Here is an 18,318-nt window from a genome sequence, read left to right on the forward strand (position 1 = left end):
TTAAGTGTCCCCGAAGTTCTGGGTACTGAACCCGCGACTAGCCTTGAACTTGATTTGATGAAAGTGCTTCGATTGAATTTTGCAAACGGGCGGCTAGAGCTTGACTACTGTTTCATCGCTGCCTGATCCAGTTTCTTTCGTGGATAGGGGCATGAAGAAGGGAGTCGTCACTGAGGTATGACATATCAGCATCCAGTTTCTCCTGAGGCCAGCCAAAGAGCAATGGGTAGATTGGACTCAAGTTGCAGTATCGACGAGCTGTCCGTGGTGTTTGGATAGTGGGGTCTAAGACAAGGGTCAAATGATGCGAAAAGGCGCAATGGGAATATGGACATGGAGGTGGTCCAGTTTCGAGATCAAGACAAAGAGGTCATCCTCGTGAGGCTTAGTCGGGCACAGATACATTCGAGCCCTCTGAACAACTGTTCTCTCGGTCTTTTACTTTCCTGATGTGTCTCGGAAACACCGACTTTGATCGTCTCAATTGTCTGAGTGGAGAGGACGGAGTGACGGGTCATATGTGAGGTGTCATAATTCCTTGCGGGGTCCTGTGGGTCTCACACATCGCCAAGGCCTCGGAAGATTGATCCCAACGCCCGCCTTTGCAACGGAACCAACCACGAGAGGTTGTTTCTTTTTCGTGTTTTCCACGGTTCATTTTGGCCACGGTGTCGGTCCGGTCTGCCTTGACCGGAGAACAAGGGAATTTCCTGCCCATGCATGCTGCAACTAGTGCCGCGACCCTCACCTTGTTGCCTGCCGGCTTTCGTTACTGACGATAAGCTCCTCCATGGCGGCCAGGCGCAGTCAGCCTCCCAGGATGTGAGAGATAGAGCGGGGATTATGGGTATCCTGCACAACTTGAGTCGAGCGCCGCGGAATTTGTTTTCCCTCGCCATCGCGCTGACTCCCCATTCTCTTCTAGCGGAAGCGACAACAAGACTAGCAAGGATGACCACGCCAAACGGCTACAGACACGCGGAATGACCCTGACAACTAGATTTTCAAGTTTCAGCTGATGGTGTCTCCATGGCCTTTGCCGTAACACAAGTGTATGCCCTTTTGACATCAGTTGTGGTACACACCTACAAGGGAAGGGGGGCTGAGTGACTGCACCTGGCCGAGGCATTTCTCCGCGATCTTGATCAGCAAGATCTCACTCACATGGTCATCGGCACTCATGGAGGCTGCACCATTACCCGCAGGTATGGCAGTCGGGTACACATTGGAATGGCCAAGTTTCCAAAACTGGTTTGTTGTATAGAGTTGGTGGCCTGTGGCTTGACTCGTGGCTGTGCATTTTTGACAAAGGCATCTTCGGACATGATTCTGGAATGATTCAAGTTGCGTGCATGACCCGGCCAGCGATTCGGAATTCAGACTTGGCTCCAAAGCCGTTCAAGGTGTTGGGTGGAAGTAAAAGTCGCAGTCGCGTTGCTTGAAGTCAACTTCTCCTCAATAAATGACAATCTCAGCACTCAGCTCTATCTATTATCAACCCGCATCCCAATGCAAAAACCCTCATCAACCCAAGCAGCTCGTCACAAAGAAGTTTTGAACGCATCGAAAGCCTCGTTCTCGGCAAGCAGATCAGCATACGCTTTCTCAGCCGCCTCAAGCTCGGCTTTTTTGCCATTGACAACAACTCTGTGGTGGTCCATCTCCTCCTGTGCAACTCTCTGTGCCTTCTTGGCCTTTGCAGCCTCTGTCTCCATGGCCACGGCCTCGGCCTCAGTGCGGTGGTTGAGGAGCTCGAAGATGGTGCGGCAAGACTCCTGCACGACCTGTCTGTGTCCGTCAGGGGCAATCGCCGTCGACACGGCAGCCTTGCTGTTGCCGAGGAGAACAGCATACTTCTTGCGAAGCTTGAAGATGTCATTCTGAAAGGCTCGAAAGCCCTCGAGCTCTGTGAGCTTTTCGGACTCGGTCGGCAGACTAGCAAGGGCGTGGGCGGCCTCCCGCTCGTGTTTCTCAGCCATCTGCTGCTCGAATCGAGTTTTCTTGACAGTGGCCGACGCAATATCAACCTCCAGACGAACACGCTTTCTATGGCTCTCCAGCTCCTCGTCTAAGCATGCCATCATGGCGTCTCTCTTGCGCTTGAAGCCGTCTGCAGCTGTCGTTTCGTTTGAAGGGGAGCATGCGGGAGTGCTAGGGTCAAGTCTGCCAGAGCCTCTAGGGAACGATGCGGGTGACACAGAGTTCGGGGTCACTGGCGCAGGAAACCTGGCCGGACGATGATCGGTGATACCGGGAGAAGGGCTCGTGTCTGCCTGAGACTGGTGGCAACTAGTCAGCTGTTGTTCCCGTCAGAGTACACTGTACTGATGACACCATCTGGGTGAATATCAACATACCTTAGGCGACGGAGTGCGAGGAGATGGCAATGCAGGGGCGCGGGCTTGCAACATCCTCCGCGCATGCTTGCAACTGTCAGTGTCTCGACCGCCCTAAGCCGCAAAGTAATTAGCAAGCCAGAAGCTCCAAAGACCATGTTTGATCTTCGAACTTTAAGAAGGGACATACCTGAGTCCTTCGAACGTTGTCAACGTCCATTGCGGAAAGGAATGGGCGGTGCAGGAAACCGTTTGACGGAGTATTGCCGACTCGGTGCGTGATCTCGGCCCTGAGCAGACCACGGACGTCGGTATGGCTGAGATTGTGCGCGCAAAGCAGGTCAAGACTTTTGAGCAGGCTCAAACTCCACAGCGAGGGCGAGAGAGAGCTGCCGACGACGTCGTCCAAGCTGGAGATGTTCCACGTCTTTAAGATTCTTTCGGTGCATTCAGCCTTCTCGGCAGCGGTGTTGGACGGCGTTTGCATTGTGGGGACCCGTCTCAAGAGTGATTGGCTGACTGAGAAGAGCCAGCGGAATGGTCCGTGGGAGATGCTCATGGAATCTGATTGAGGTGTTCGCTCTAGCGGGAAAGGGTGGAGGGTGATTGCGGAGAGGAAAGGCCTAAAGCAAAGCTTCTGAAATGCTGGGAATCATGGCGTTGAAGGAGAACAGCCGGATATTTGAAGGGTGATGTATCTTTTCAGCTGCATGGTGATGATAAATGACTTCATCCCATAACCTGGCGCTTCACTATTGAAGAAGATAGCTTGTCTGAGTTACTCAAAGAGACGCGCTTCGCGTTGGCGCCTGGCCTGAGGCCACTGAGAAACACATGAGCGCATCAATGGATTCCGACTAAAACAACTGGATCTCTTTGAAATGCCATACAAAATGTCCCGGGCATCTACATTTTCATCTTGGACAGAACGGGGCATCCGAACCTGCGTTCGCTTGAAGGTGGGGCTTGTTTGCGAGTAAGACCGCACAGGTGCGAGGCTTTTTGAGAGGGGCATCCTCCAATACGGGTCCTAGATCGTCTTCTTCGACAGAGTAGAAAGTGTAACGGCGGGGGAGCAACAGCAGATACGTGTCAACGCGAAGGCTTGACCCTATTCCGTCACGGCCGGGTGGCCCACCGCAGGCCGGGCTTTTTCGTCGGAGGAGTGGGGCCGGTCGCAAAGGCGCAAGTGATCGGCGCCCGCCGATGTCCCGGCTTTGTGAGGATGAGAATGGAAAGGCCACGCCAAAAAGCCGACCGCATACGGGGATCTGTGGCCTGAGATTGAGACGTTTGAACCGCGTGGCTGGCTGATGGGTGTCGGGGTGTCTGCAATGTGAGTGAGAAAGCATCGGCGATCCCAGCCCTTGGTGTCTCGGATGTTGTCCCGCTCTTCCGCACCCTCTGCCGTTACGTAGGTCGGGTATTTTAGGGGCGGCAGCGGCTCAGTCACCGCCAGACGGGGTTTATGATAATTCCTGCTCAATATGCATGGGGGAGACATCAAGTGGGCACAGCGCTAAGTCAGCCGGAGCACCCGACGAGCGGTTCGCTATGTAACAAGCTCTTGTGGGAGGGAAGCCCTGGCGACTAGTTGCATGTTCCAGCAACGTCTTCCCGTCGCCGCCAGCGACGTTCCTCTGCTGTTTGGGAACAAACAGAATGACTACACCAAGTCCCACTCCCTGCCCAACAAATGCGCTGCAGCCGTGATTGGACGCCACACAGGAAAAGCCCCAGCACATTCATCTACTTACCGAAACACCCCAAGCACAGCTGAGCAGCAAAAAGAAACGACGCTCTCCGACGAATGAAGCGCGGGATGGATGGGATGGGATGGGATGGGATGGGCATCCACCGCCACGGCCTCCCCCCGGGCCTCCAAAAGCAAGTTGAGCCACCATCATCACCACCACACCATCACCACAACCAGCACCACCCACCCACCACGAAGAAACAGCCACGCCGCGAGGAGGAAAGGCGCAAGAGATAACGCCTCGGGACACTTTGGAGGAGGCAACCACAACTGATGTATGTAGATGTAGGTATGTAGGTATGCGTTGCCTCCGTTACATTCCATCCCGCGGCGGAGTCAATCTTGCTGCTGACCCCGCACCCAGTTCTATGTAGTTCCCCCCGTGTCCCCCTTGTCCCTTGACTGAAGCTCCCCCCCGACGACGCCGTCAAGCCATCTCCTCCCAGTCATCCCAGTCATCCCAGTCATCCCATTTCCATCTGCGGAAATATGACAGGGAGGGCTGTTGACCGCGGGACCGGCCCGGACCTCGAATCGGCGGTCATCCTGCACATCGGTCACCAGGCGAGCGGATGAGGTCCCCATCCCCTCCACCCCCCTGCACGCCAATGGCCCCCCCCGATGCTCGTTACTGGCTCGCCGAGGCCCCTCGATGCAGATGGTCATTCGCAAAAACGTATCGCTACATGTTTAGCAATGTCTCATTCGCTTCTGCCCGTCGACCGTCCTTCTTTTTTTTTTCTGCCCTTTCCTTTTCTCTTCCTTGTGAATCGAGGGCTCTGCCAACTTTCCCCCTTCTTCCATTTCTTCCCTTCTCAACCTCTCTTCCGAGCTCGAGGATGCGGCATCCGTCTTCTGGGGGAGACAACACCGTCGCTATCGGGCACCGCCAAGCTTTCCTCCTCGTCCTCGTCGTCGTCGCATGCGACCGGTAATTACTTTTCACCATAAAAGGTCCTCCCGTCAGCATGACCACGAGCCGCCAGACTGCATTACCGCCGCGCACGACCTAGATGTCCTCGTCATCGCCCATGCTCACCATCCCGCATCACCCCGCGCGCTCCGCCAAAGATGCCGCCGCCGCCGCCGCCGCCGTCTCCATCGAGCCGCCGTGTCCCAGCTGCACCCTGCGCTCGCGCCAGACACAGCCCTACACCACGCCCACCCCGGGCCACCCAGACTACTGGATCGAGAAGCTTGTCCACCTCGTGCTCGACACCGTCCCTGGAATGGAGGAGAAGATGACCGAGAGACACGCCGAGCGCAACCAGATCCTGAGACTCGTGAGGACGTTTTGCGGCGTGGAGGTGGGCACGAGGTTATGTCCTCACTGTTGGCAGTCGAGTCCGGAATGGGAGGCCAGGGTCTAGTCGGCGCACGAGTAGGTACCATGGCCAAAGACTATCATGAGAGGTTGAGAGCTGACCATGGTCGTGTGGCAGTTTCAGGCGAAGAAGAAGGAGAGGCATCAGACCACCAAGACGTGGCTTTTATACAGTGTACACAAATCTCCAACTAGGCGAGCAATACCCAAGAGCAAATGCATCCACATCTATCTGCCTCTGCGACCGACAGAAATACTCTGTTTCGTCTCAAGGACTGGGTGGCGGCGTGCTGTGGTAATCAGTGGTGATGGGAGGAGACGAGAGTTGAAAAACAGAACAGTGCAACGAGCAGGGATGCGTCAGGTGTCCCCTCATCCCCCCTCCTGCCTCGTTGCGCCTTTGATACTGCCAGCACATAGAGAAAGACCCTCTGCGTAGATGCAATCGCGACGGAAGGTAGTGCTTTGCCATGTATCGGCCTAGAACAGCAGACAGAGCGGCACGTACTTCGGTATTGGGTTCTTTCATCGCTCTGTCAATTTGCACATCTCCTCGGGCATTTTGTCAAGTCATTAATCGCCAATCTGAAGAATCTGCGGCGGACCGAGACTACAGACAGCCGTGTCTTGAAGCTATCTAGAAGTCTTGTTCGTCCAACATCCGCTCAGTACGATTCTCCAACAGGCGTGGGACTCTCCAGGGGCTCTCACTCATTGCCCAAATAGCCCGAGTACAAGTTGTCGCAAGCTAGCAAATCCATCCTCAATTCCGTTCCCAATTCTCGAGCACCTCAGCGTCTCTTCTCAACCAAGCCCGAGAGGTCCTCCATTCCTTTTGCCACCACTCCCACCAGCCGCTGCATTTCAGCTTCGTCCGTCAAACGTGCCACATCTGCTCTCATAGCCTCAACGGCGGTAGACAGTGCCTCGACCTTCTCCTGTGCTTCTCCCTCCAAGACCTCTCGTGTGCGCTCTGCCGTAGCAAGCAGCGATGCCCAAGCCTCGCCACTCGGTCTGTCAATGCCGATCCCGTCGCCTTCGTCTCGGCCAGGGGCCGCAGCTGCTATGAGCTTGTCGATGGCCTCAATCTGTTGGTGAGTCTTGTCGTGCTTTTTCTGAGCGAGTGACAGTCTCTCTTCTAAACGCCGAAGTTCCTCCTTGCAATCTCCCAAGGCTCTCATCTTGTCTCCGTTATTCTGCTTCTTTTCAGTGGTCGCAAAGGCGGACCACCGAGCGAATGCCTCCTTGAATGCTTCTCTGGCGGAGATGTTCTTGACGCTCGTGCTTGGTTGGTCCCACTGCGTCGGTGCAGTGCTTTCCTGGTCTGATTCACTTGTAGTAAGCCTTGCCCGTCTTGGGCGTCGTCTATGCAGTGATTCCGGCGACTGTTTCTCTGACGAGGCTTCAACTTGATCAAACCGTCGCTTCGCTGAGTTGTGCTGGGATGTGTCGATTTGGATTTCCGAACCGCCTGGCGAGGGGCTCATGAAACGGCTCATGGAATCGAGAGTCTGCGGCAGCATGGGTGACGGTGACATGGAGTTTCTGGTCACCGCGGTCGGCGAATCGATTGATTCGGCCTTGACCTTCGTTGCGGACGTGACAGGTCGCGACAGGTCGCTGTACGAGAGAGGAGTCTTGGGACGAGAGCTGGATCTGGTAACTCTCAGAGTAAGATGGGCCCTCTCGTCATAGGTTGAGTCGGAGTAGCACCCAGATTCAGACTCGGACTCGGATTCCGACTTGATCTGCTCTTCGGCGACGAGGGTGGTGCTGTGATCAACTTCGCTGGCTGAGATTTGACTCGAACCGTCTTGAAGGTCGACGATGGCGTCGACGCGGGATGAAACCGACTGTTTGCGAGCGCTGTTGTACTCATCGGAGATGCCAAGGCTGCGATTGACCTTTCTCAAGATGCTGTGAGTGAGCCTTGCGGGCTCTCTCTTCGAGACCGCTTCGAAAAGCCAACCTCCGTCGGCCCACAGGGTCGCAAGCTGGATGCCGCTGTTTTCGGCATGTTTCGTGATCTGGTAGAAGGCGTGGATCCACCGGCGGTGGATGGTGTCGAATTTTCTCTTGGAAGATCCCGGTCGGTATTTGCTGGGGAACATTGCGTCAAATGATCCCCACGCCTCCTCGAGGTAGGCGCGGCGGTATCTCGACTTTCTTTCTCCGGGAATCTGCATATTGAAGGTCTAAATTGGCCTGACGACTCCAGAGTCAGTTCCAAAAATGAGGAGAGGAAAGCGAAGAAGGCCGAGTGAAGGTAGCTCACCGAGTCCGTCGAAGAAGTTGCTTTGGTTGCTCCCAAGCTCACGAAGTGCTGCTAAACGAGCAGCGAAAGGTGGAATCCGGGAAACCGAAATTCAATTGGAAAGAGTGCAAGGAAGCCGGTTGCGTTGGTAGAGAACGCGATCTGGTGAGGTAGGTGGGAAGCTTCGATTAAGCCCCGCCGTTGGAGTCTCGGAAGAGTCGAGACAAAGGTTTTCTGCGGGTGAGATTTGGTGCTGGATAGCCACCTACGTTAGGCAACTGCGACGGGTTGATAGCGGCTGCTAGAAAAAGGGTCAGGACTCCAGGACTCCAGTCTTGTTAGGACGAAGTTCTTGCAGAATGGCAGGTACTTGCCGCAACCCCAAGTTGCTTGAAGATTGGCAGAGGAAAGAACATCAGCGAGAAATTTAGATCAAAGAACTGATGACATGGTCTATTCCCAAAAGAAGACAGTTTCTTAGGTGACGATATTTTCTGAGGAGAATAATTTATTTACACTAGATAACATAACAATTCACAAACAGCAGCATGGCTATTTGATTTCCACTGCAAAATGACAACACTAGAAACTACAGAAAAGGATTTCTAACGAAAGCAAAGAGGTCTTGCCTTCATCATTACAAACGCCGCAGCCTAAAACCTCTTGGTGTAACAAAAGCTTCCAAGGTTGGCCGACGTTCGCGTAACATGCAAACAAAAAGACGGACTCCTCGGCTTGAAAAAGGCTGCCAGTATTCTACGAAGCGGTGACCAAGATCTGCCTCAATCATGCTCAGTTTCGGTATGCCAGGGCCAGTCATTGAAAAGGTGCCGTCAGGAGCTGGCTGCGCATTCTGGAGTAGCAGGGGCAGGTCGAACCTTTCCACCACCAAAGTAATATCTTGGAAACTGCTAAAAGTAGACAAGGGCTGGTTGCTGGTGATTCCGCGGGCAAGAGCCCTTGAAAAGCACGAGACGTCCATCTCAAGATGATGGACAGTTATTAGGAGCTCCCTTGGCTGGATCAGTGGTGTCGATGGGTCGACCGATGGAAAAGGTGCCGGGGTAAATATAGACCATCCCGGACTAAAAGTGTCGACCGTTGGAAGCACCAGTGCGACTGAATCTCGTCTCCAACCGCCAATGAATGGAAGGCGCCCAGATCTTCTCTGAACAATCCTATTGAAAAGTTTACAGGCTTGGAGAGGTCCGTGGATCATCAACATTGCAGAATTACTTTTGGAAGGCATAGCCTGAATACTACCGTATGCAGAAATGGCTTTCCCGCTCACTCCTTTGGCGTGGGCAGGCGAGAATCAACGCTTACTTTGGTCATGGGAATCAAATCAACCCTTTCGTAGTGAATTTGTTACTGGCGGAAGGTTAGCTCTGGATTTCGTACCTATTGCCACTCACCCTGCTAAAATATGACCTTGTGTTAATAATCTACCAAGATGGTCGTGGACCGTCAAGTGATGCGGACCTGGGAATCCGGCTGTGAGGTCCTTCTTTGGCTGAGTTGGGAGCTTAACACTGTGTTTGTGGTGACCTTTGCGACCACCCTCACAGTGCTTTCTCCGCCCCAAACAGTGCAGACCTTTTATACAGCAGGTGCCGTCGACAGCTCCTTCTCTTTCCATCACCATCCCGCAACTCAATCTTCTCGACCTGTTCAACTCTCGATCAACTTTCTACTCTCATTCCCTCAATCTCACTTCACAATCTACTACATTCTCTCGACTCACAAGTCACGACCGCCGCCATGTCGAATAACTCTCTCCATCTCGTTGACCTCAGCCGCAACTCTTGCGTTGATGCGGAGCAGGAAGATGACTTTGTCTTCTTCGACCGACCTGAAACTGCCATGGACTGGGATATCGTCGATGCTCAGAACAATGAGTACGTCCCCTAGAATAATTCGCCTTGAGCCGGTGTACTAATCATGAGTCCCGCCAGTGCCGAGGAGATTTGCCAGGACAGCGGCATGGACAGCAACTTCGTTGACGGCGAAAGCTGCGGGGAGATTGACGCCGAGCCTGAGATTGAGAAGAAGTGAGTTGTTTCCTTGCATCCACTCTTTTTCCCAGTACGGAACCCGTTGCTGTCAAGTGCCTAACGACTAACTGCCCATCAGCAATGAATTCTTGACAACCTATGAGACCTGCGGAGTTACCTCGTGGAACGACGGCGTCCATTGGTGCAAGAATGAAGATGACACCTGGATCACGGAGATGGAGACGGACCTTGACGACTTATCTATTCACTCTGGCCTTTGGCATGCCACAAAGTGTGTCAATACACCGTCGCCAGCCCCCGACCCCAACCATGAGTACTCCGAGCTGCTTGGTGCTACCGAAGGCGCAAAGAGCACCGGCACTAGACCATCGATCCCCATCTTCTTTCTAGAGGAATGCGAGTTGGGCAACGGTCATCCGTTTTACGCCGACAACGACGTCACACACACCGAGCAGGCCGCGACCAAGGACAAGTCTCCCTCTCCAAGCAGAATCCCACGCTTGATCAAGACCATGAGCCTGTCGAGCAACACCGATGTCTCGCCCAAAGTTTTGGGGGAATCCAAGACTTGCTCGTACTCATACTTTGCCGGACATCGGGCGCTTCGTCGGGCGCTTCCTCTTCCATCTGGCGGAAGGGCCACGTATAGAAGGTGCGAGGCCTGTCTCTGAGAGCCATTTACGGAATACACGTTAGCTGAGGGCGCAAGAAGTTGCCGCTTTCAAGTGGTCGGAGTTTTCCCCTACGATTCTTGTCTGAAATCAAACACGCGAATGTTGGTACGGCACTGTCAGGGTTTATGGATGATTTGGTGTTTTATTTGCAACGGTTGGGGTCTTGGGTGCATGGCTACGTTATGGGTTGTAAGATATCAACTTGGCGATCCGTGGGCAAGTTGGTCATGTTGTTGGTCCGTTTCTCACAGGCTGAACGTTTCAGGGAGAATTTACTTTGCTACAGTGGTGGAATTGACGGGGATTCTATCTCCAACTTGCCTCTACTTGAAACTTTCCAGGTCCTGTTGTCCGTCAAAAGGCTAATAACTATCCGAGTACCTGCATGCCCCCACAACGCTCCTCGAGGTGACCCTTTCGCACGTCTTCTTTCAAGTAGCGGCCACAGAACCCAGTGGGCGATTCACCACTGACAGCAAAGGTGTCTCCGAAAGTGGTCCCCGAGTTACCTCTGTGGCGCTGCCCACTGCCGGCGCTGAAGAGGCAAATACTTGTTCGCGTACCAAACTCTTGGGTCTTGACGCAATTCTCTTCGTGCTCTCCATTGAGTGGAGATTGGGTGGTACCAGTCGGGTTCACGGTCCTGGAGAGCTCGATCTTGCCTTTAGTGGACAACCTGGAATGAAGACCTTGCCTGACGCCCGTCAAGGTAGCTAGCTGCCTGAACACCTGATCGGTTCAGCCTTGAATTAAAATTTCAACAAAGTTTCAATATTTTCATCTCTCGGTCTACTTGAAAGATGGAAAGAAGGACATGAAAATAGTTTATTTCTCCCATCTCCATCCATTCTGGTGCTTTTCCTTCTCATCATACCTCAGCATCGCCAACCCAAAGCGAAATTAATTGCTACCCATTCACCAAAACCTTTTCATCCAACATGGGCCACGGTGGCAACTCCGCTCACCACACGAACGGCTGTGTTGATAGCAGCATACATACCAATGCCAACACAAACGTGAGTGGCAATGCGGACACCAACAGCAGTGCAACGTCCAAGACGAAGGCCGCAGACGACAAGACCTACAGCCTGTGCCCTCGGGTGTACTTTAAGCAATTCCATGAGGCATGGATACCCACCAAGACACCACACATAAGATCGATCGAATTCCAATTTCAATACCATCGTCTGACACCAGAAAGATACAACGTCTACAAAAGATACATCGACGCAGCGTATGGCATAAGCAACGCCATCGAGCGAAATATGCACAACTGGTGCCAGGAGCAGCTGCGTCAAGGCAACCGCGTCTCGCGTCGTCAGGTCTTGGCGAATATCCGGTCCACATGCAGAACGATCGACGAGCGCCTGGATGTCCTCAAGGAGCAATTCGATTGGGAGATTATGGATCTCGAAAGGGCTGAGGCTGAGAGTCTGAGGCGCAGACTTGAGAGTTGCAGATCTAGACATGAGGGTTGGATGTAGACATAGATACACCACTTCTTGGGTGAACTTCGCAATGGATCAACGAAAGCAAATCCGCACAGAGGAGTTAGTTTGGGAAAAGGTGCAGGAGACCGTTTCGTCTGTCACTAATCTTCGAACATGTATGGATCCATTAACACCAGAGGAATCTTCAGCTCTTGACTTTAAGTATGACGCATTTGTGATGCAATTTTTTTCGTCTTTGAATTTACGCAATCTAGCTTACGTCAACGTAGGTACTTGGAAGGCAAGGCACCTTGGTCACTGAACTTGGCGGGCAGTTGAAGGATGCACTTTGGCTCGCGCCAAGATTCGAAGTCGCCAATGAAAAGAGGCCGTCAACGCCCGTCAGCTGACTCCCTTTCTTAAGTACGACCTCATCTTCCTCTCCAAACGTCTCGTCTCTCCCCATGATACATTGAGCGAGACGCATTTCATCGCATCCAAACTCATGATGGCAGAGTGCAAGCTCGACGCTGTGGAGGATCTCCCAGTTACCGACGACCTCCCTTCGACCCAGATCCTTGCCGATGCGGCCGAAATCGAAGTCCTGGATCATAAAGAACAGCCGCACCTTTTCCGATCGGTGTATGACGGGGAGGAAACATCCTCAAGAGTTGTAGTGGTCTTCATCCGTCACTTCTTTTGCGGGGTGAGCTCCGGTCTTTTTTTTGTTTTGATTCGTGTCAGATACTGACGTTGAAAGGCATGTCAATCGTACATTGAGCTCCTCTCCTCCACCGCGACGCCTGCTCTACTTTCTACCCTCCCTATAGCCACCACTTTTGTCATCATCGGCAACGGCGAGCCCGCTCTCATCGACGAGTATGCAGAGAAAACAAAGTGCCGTTTTCCAATCTTTACAGATCCCACAGGGATGCTCTTTGATGTGCTGGAAATGGCCAAGACCACGGCTGTGGGTGCCAGAACGAGGTACTCGCCCGAGAGATGGCTCTGGCTCTTTGCAGACGGGCTCAGTAATATCGTGACCCAGTTCTCGAAGCTTCTCCTGGCCGGGAACCCCATGCGTGTTGGCGGGGAATTCGTATTTGAGCCCAGTGAGGCGGGTAAAGTTGTGACTTGGTGTCATCGAATGCGGAACCATCGAGATCATACCGAGGTTGACGAGCTTTTTACAGTTTTGGGGATTCAGACACCAGGGGACGATGAGCCGAGCGAGTAGCTTCTCGGTCCCATTCATCGCAACAATACTGTATCGTGAATAAACCGGCGTGTTGGGAAGCTTTGATTTCTCGTTACACACCTGAATCTCCAAGGGTGACAAGTGTAGAAACCCGTATTCCATTGCAGCAAGCTAACTTCAACCTCGCTTCCCAGAAGGCAGTGGCATGGTAGACATCTTGAAGTAACTACCCGAGGTACTTGTGATCCATCCTGATTTTGAAACGAGCAAACGAGATCTCGTACGCCATCTTGTAGAGTCATTCCTCCCAGCCCAAACGCCTTGCCGATTTCGAACCAGATCCCTCCCGTCCTCCAAGCCTGATCCAAATGTAGCATTGCAACCTGAAAGATACAGTCTCTGTCGGAACCAGACCGACTCTCCAAGATATTTACTCACCTAGTTCTCGCCATCCTGCGACTCGGAAGACTCAGAGAATCGAGCATCCGGGCTCAGGTACCGAATCCGAATGCCATACGGCGTCCGGAGAACCTCCAAGATGGGCTGCTCGTCGCCAAAGATGCACTTGCCCAGCATCTTGACACCATTCTTCTCGAATGCGGGCCACATCGTCATGAACGCCTGCTCATGATCGTCGCACCACTGAGTTAAAGAATCAAGCAGCGCGGGTATCTCAATGATGTCGGGGGAGCGCGGGCTCAGATCATCCTCTACAACGCCTCCAAAGTCGACGTTGCAAATGATGCTCTTGAGGTTGGGCAGGGTAAGCAGACTGCCGACGCCTCTGGGGTTGTCGCTGGCGAAGAAGCCAGGTGTGTTGAGGTGGATTGTGCGGATGCAGTTGAGTACCAGAACCGTTTGCGGGGGCGGTAGAAGAAGGGTGTTGGTGAAGATGATGTTGTTCAGGCAGTCGGGGTAACCGTAGCCCATGGTAGACTGGGGCCTGAACCTGTCAATCTCGGTAAGGACCCAGGCGTCGACGATGAGGTTCTGGGCAAGGTCTGCCGTGACCATGGGACGGCGGGTGAAGTGCTGATGGACGAGGCCGCGGGTGGCCCGGCTGATCTCGAGGGGAAGGTGGATGCTGTTGAAGCGGCACTTGTGGCTGTCGTACGTTTCAGGTGCGGCGTGTTCCCTGGCGTAATCGCGGAGGACGAATCTGGTATCAACGCGGGCGTCGTAGCTGAAGCACCACAAAGCCGGGGTCTCTTCGTCCTTCGCGTCTTGAATCAGTTGATCGATGATGAGGAGGAAAATGTCGAAAGACAACGACCGGGGGCCGGCTCTGCCGGGAATATTCTGGAACACAAAGCTGTTCAGTCTCGGTCGGCGCCGCATGGGAGCTTGAGTGGTTGCAAATCGCCAGTCTTGGCCGTCGACCGCCATTTCTGCCATGTTTGCACGAGGTAGTGAGTCGCGAAGGTTATTTGGCAAAGTAGAGCACGGAATCGAGGGCTCAAGGTTCTGAGGAGAATGTTGGATCAGAGCAGAAACTTTTCGAGAGCAGTTGCTGGTGTTCAAGCTGGGGGATTCGCCTTCCGCAGGAGGAGATTAGGTTTGGAATGAAGATTTTGAAAGAGGAGGGAAACCACTGTTGCTGGTCGTCAAGTCTTGAAAAGCAAGAGTTCCTACTTTTCAATCCAGAGTTTGGCGCTCCCTCCAAAGTTGTAGGTGAGGTGCCTGGTGGAAATGGAGGATTGCTGTTGACGTGTTGTCTGAGGGACTGGAGGCCAACGAGAAGGAAGGAAGACCCAGATCAACTGAAACAGAAGGCAAGATATTTTCTCCAAGGCCAGCTATGCTCTCCCTTCCTAGAGGAGCGTCTGGATTCTGAGATTGAGCGGGCTTGAGACAGGAAATCTCATGATAAGGCCCCGCAAGCCTCAGCCAATTCAAGGGTAGTGTGGAGTTGTGAACGAGGTGGGAAGTCATAAAAGGGGGATGAAAGAAATGGAAACTGGGATTAATGGGGAGACAACCGAAAACATGTTTGGGATCATTGGCTGGGACTAACTAGGACTGCTTTGTGAAATACTGAAGGTTGGCATGTTCTCAAGTTCTCCAGGACTGGATAAACAAGCCTTGCTCTGCAGGAGTTTCCCTTCGAGAGTTAAAATCATTGCAATATAAGTAAGCAACTCCATTAATACCAGTCATACTATGCGGATGGACCGGTTGAGCTTGACTTTCTGGTGCTGGTGCAAGGTGCAGTTCAAGGCATGTTGACTGAGCTCCTTTACTGACAGACTCAGAGACCTGCCTTTGCCGACATATCGATGCCTGTCTTTTGAGACTCTGGCAACATCCGGCAGTGACAAAACTTATCTTACCCGCATTCCGTTTGCTGTTGTGCCCTGGACATAAGAATTCTGATATCAGGTCACTGAATAATCACCTCGGTCGGTAATAAATCTACGTGGACCGCCTAGAAATATACATCATTGAGAGGGGGATTAATTCAGTTTTCCCAATTGCCACCGTAGTTAGAATTTGGAGTACCAGCGTTGCAGGATGTCAGATTCAAAAACCGTCGTAGATGGAGGTCAACAAGCCAGCGCTGGCTGGAGCAAATGTCGATGCAAGAAACGTGTGGTAAATACTCATGATTGGTGTCATGTACGCTTGGAAATGTGCTGATGCTCTTCTCATGGTAATCAAAATCAACACATTGTTACCGAACGCTCGGGTTTCGCATGGTTGAGCTTTCCCACAACATGTTGTTGAGCTCTGACGGCAGCCTCTTTTTTGGGGGCTTATTTTGAAGAACGCCACGAGGACAATTCCCTTGGCGTACATGCAGATGTAACCAACACGCATACTTTTGAGGGGCCTCCTTGCCACTGTGTTTGGGGATACCGACGGAAATCAATAACCCCTCCATGCGGGGTTAGTCTCAGCACCACGCCGGTATACTCGGTAGTTCGGTTAGATTGAATGAAGATCAGATGATGTGACGACATAAACAAGAATGAGCCGCCTCGTTTTCAGAGGGCATTTTTCTGTGAAGGATCTCCTGCCACGAGGGTTCCGCAAAAGTACAATATCGCCTCACGCAAGACCAATTCGTGTATCTCACTTGCAACCCTCAAAATAAAATGTCGTTCCCACTCAAGCAGCCCAAGACCCGACAGACGGCCTGTGGCGGTGATCTCCTCGCCCAGTCTCTCGCGCACCTTGGTGCAACTACAGCATTCGGACTTCACGGTATTCTCATTGTTCGTGATTCGGAATGAAGCGCTAACAGTGCGAAGGTGGACATCTCGATCCCTTCCTCGTCGCCGCTGTTGAGGCCGACATCAAGCTCATCGACGTCCGACATGAGACCGTCGCTGTGCAGGCTGCCGAAGGCTGGGCAAAGGTCAAAGGCAACAACGTTCCTGGTGTTTGCTTCTTCACTGCCAACTCGGGCTTCGCCAACGCCTATCCTGGCCTGTGTACCGCCTTCGCCGACCGGTCTCCAGTGGTCTGTGTTACCAGCTCAGCTCCGCCCCGCGATGACTACACCAACGCGCTGCAAGGGTTCCATGATCAAGTCACCCTGTCGAAGCCAGTGACCAAGTTCTGTTATCAAATCACCGAAGTCAGCGAGATTCCCCGGATTGTCAGTCTAGCGTGGCGGGCGACCACGTCGGGCGCGCCTGGACCGGTCTTGGTGGACATTCCGATTGATGTGCTGTCGACGCCAGTCGAGAGCATTTCGTCTGGGGGACTTCTTTCCGGCTTGTCATTGAACCCTGCTCCACACCCTGAAGCCATCGAAAAGGCACTTGGTCTATGGAAGAACGCAAAGAGACCTGTCATTATTGTTTCCACCGGCGCCGCCAGTGCAGTTGAAAACGTCACAAAACTGGCAGAGGCAACGAACACGCCCATATTCCACTCGCCAAAGTACTCAACGTCCATCAAGCGTTCTCATTCTCTGTTTGGTGGATCAGCCACGCAACTTGCGGTCTTGCGCTACCTCGGCGGTCAAGTCCCGGACTTTGTGCTCTTGTTGGGAGCTCGAACGGGGTTCTTGATGGGTGGTAGAAGTGGCGGGATCATCCCGAATGAAGGCGAAGCCAGTGTTGTCCAAGTCGACCTGGACGGCGGGGAGATTGGGCGATCTCGGACTATTGACGTATAAGACTCTCATTTTCTCGCTAGAATCTTGACTAACATGACGTCCTTAGGTTGGCATTGTCGCAGACGTAGGACAGGCGGCAGATGCGATGATAGCCGCGGCATCAAAGTCGCCCTTCAAAGCAGCAGATGACTGGGTGGAGAAGACCATGGGTCTGAAGAGCTCTGCCGTCGCCTCAGCCCCGAACGAAAAGGAGCCCGTGATTCTCCTAGAGAACAACAGGTTACATCCATATCACGCCGTCAAGAAGTTGTTCCAGTCGCTGCCAGAAGACAGCATTGTCTGTGTTGATGGCGGTGAGGCTGGCGGATGGGCTCTTCAGTGCCTGAACGAGGCCAGACCCCGACTGTCCATGGTGACGACAGGTTACCTGGGGTGCCTTGGGAATGGCTGGGGATACTCGCTAGGTAAGTCATTCGGCCTCTAACTCAGTTCTACACACCAACTGACAATATGCAACAGGTGCTGCTGTGGCTTTTCCAGACAGTTTGGTTGTCAACTTGCAGGGCGACGGCAGTGCAGGCTTCCACATCGGCGAGCTTGACACGTACGCCAAGTACGACTTGAACGTCCTCACCGTCATCGTCAACAACGCCGTCTGGGGTATGTCTCTGGCAGGACAGGAGATTATCTACGGTGACAAGACCCCGCAGCGGCCTTGTATTGCGATGAACCCCAAGGTAAAATATGAGGTCGTCGCGCAAGGCTTCGGCTGCCTATCTGCCGTAGTCGATGTCCATCGTGATGACAGCTCTGAGAGTGATGGCTCCAAGACGTTGGAGTCGCTGAAGCAGACCGTCGGTAGTCTGTCGAGCTCCAAGAGTCCAGGACTGCTCAATCTCAACGTTTCCGATGTGCCATATCAAGCGACCACCAAGGCCATGGTACGTCACCGTCTTCCGTCAAAACTAATTTGCTGACTTGAGTTCCAGGTTGGGCAAAGTGATGACCCAAATATCATTGTCATCCCTTACTATGACAATGTGCCTAAACCGTATTACAAGGCTGGAACGCCCAAGACCGCGAATGGCAAGGCTGATGATAGCTTTGTTGAGGGTCACGGAACAATTGGATGACTGAGTTCAAAAGGGAATTCCTGTGAAATTTAAGCTACAATCTGGGAAATAGCAACATCATGTTGAGCGATACTTGCAAATAGGTGAACCTGAGTCCACCCCCTCCAGCCAACCTTTTCTGTTGCTGCCAAT

The 18,318-nt window shown here is 53.0% G+C and overlaps 8 protein-coding genes across 8 annotated transcripts; 5 read left to right on the forward strand and 3 right to left on the reverse strand.

Moving 5' to 3' along the window:
- Positions 1-1,541: 1,541 nt before the first annotated feature.
- CGGC5_v015536 (uncharacterized protein) lies at positions 1,542-2,823 on the reverse strand (the record flags this gene model as incomplete). The annotated part of the gene is made up of 3 exons (XM_066153285.1): positions 1,542-2,273; positions 2,358-2,450; positions 2,527-2,823. The coding sequence occupies 3 exons, from the start codon at positions 2,821-2,823 to the stop codon at positions 1,542-1,544; spliced, it is 1,122 nt and encodes a 373-aa protein (XP_066007335.1).
- A 2,300-nt stretch (positions 2,824-5,123) lies between these two features.
- Positions 5,124-5,611, forward strand: CGGC5_v015537 (uncharacterized protein; the record flags this gene model as incomplete). The annotated part of the gene is made up of 3 exons (XM_032032044.1): positions 5,124-5,410; positions 5,463-5,473; positions 5,535-5,611. 3 exons carry the CDS (start codon positions 5,124-5,126, stop codon positions 5,609-5,611), a joined length of 375 nt encoding a protein of 124 aa, XP_031888278.1.
- A 596-nt stretch (positions 5,612-6,207) lies between these two features.
- CGGC5_v015538 (uncharacterized protein) lies at positions 6,208-7,602 on the reverse strand (the record flags this gene model as incomplete). The annotated part of the gene is made up of 1 exon (XM_032032045.2): positions 6,208-7,527. One exon carries the CDS (start codon positions 7,525-7,527, stop codon positions 6,208-6,210), a length of 1,320 nt encoding a protein of 439 aa, XP_031888283.2.
- Positions 7,603-9,431: 1,829 nt separating this feature from the next.
- Positions 9,432-10,356, forward strand: CGGC5_v015539 (uncharacterized protein; the record flags this gene model as incomplete). Its single annotated transcript, XM_032032046.1, has 3 exons — positions 9,432-9,568; positions 9,626-9,721; positions 9,804-10,356. The coding sequence occupies 3 exons, from the start codon at positions 9,432-9,434 to the stop codon at positions 10,354-10,356; spliced, it is 786 nt and encodes a 261-aa protein (XP_031888284.1).
- Positions 10,357-11,297: 941 nt separating this feature from the next.
- CGGC5_v015540 (uncharacterized protein) lies at positions 11,298-11,843 on the forward strand (the record flags this gene model as incomplete). The annotated part of the gene is made up of 1 exon (XM_032032048.1): positions 11,298-11,843. The coding sequence occupies one exon, from the start codon at positions 11,298-11,300 to the stop codon at positions 11,841-11,843; it is 546 nt and encodes a 181-aa protein (XP_031888231.1).
- A 454-nt stretch (positions 11,844-12,297) lies between these two features.
- AAED1-0 (Thioredoxin-like protein AAED1) lies at positions 12,298-12,922 on the forward strand (the record flags this gene model as incomplete). The annotated part of the gene is made up of 3 exons (XM_032032049.1): positions 12,298-12,495; positions 12,550-12,776; positions 12,838-12,922. The coding sequence occupies 3 exons, from the start codon at positions 12,298-12,300 to the stop codon at positions 12,920-12,922; spliced, it is 510 nt and encodes a 169-aa protein (XP_031888461.1).
- Positions 12,923-13,425: 503 nt separating this feature from the next.
- Positions 13,426-14,382, reverse strand: CGGC5_v015542 (uncharacterized protein; the record flags this gene model as incomplete). Its single annotated transcript, XM_032032050.1, has 1 exon — positions 13,426-14,382. One exon carries the CDS (start codon positions 14,380-14,382, stop codon positions 13,426-13,428), a length of 957 nt encoding a protein of 318 aa, XP_031888463.1.
- A 1,700-nt stretch (positions 14,383-16,082) lies between these two features.
- Positions 16,083-18,186, forward strand: bznB (Benzaldehyde lyase; the record flags this gene model as incomplete). Its single annotated transcript, XM_032032051.1, has 5 exons — positions 16,083-16,191; positions 16,239-17,107; positions 17,160-17,517; positions 17,573-17,994; positions 18,043-18,186. 5 exons carry the CDS (start codon positions 16,083-16,085, stop codon positions 18,184-18,186), a joined length of 1,902 nt encoding a protein of 633 aa, XP_031888462.1.
- Between the last annotated feature and the right edge of the window lie 132 nt (positions 18,187-18,318).

This window comes from Colletotrichum fructicola (genome assembly GCF_000319635.2).
Source record: "Colletotrichum fructicola Nara gc5 chromosome Unknown KSG_Nara_v1_contig10, whole genome shotgun sequence".
Taxonomy (NCBI): domain Eukaryota; kingdom Fungi; phylum Ascomycota; class Sordariomycetes; order Glomerellales; family Glomerellaceae; genus Colletotrichum; species Colletotrichum fructicola.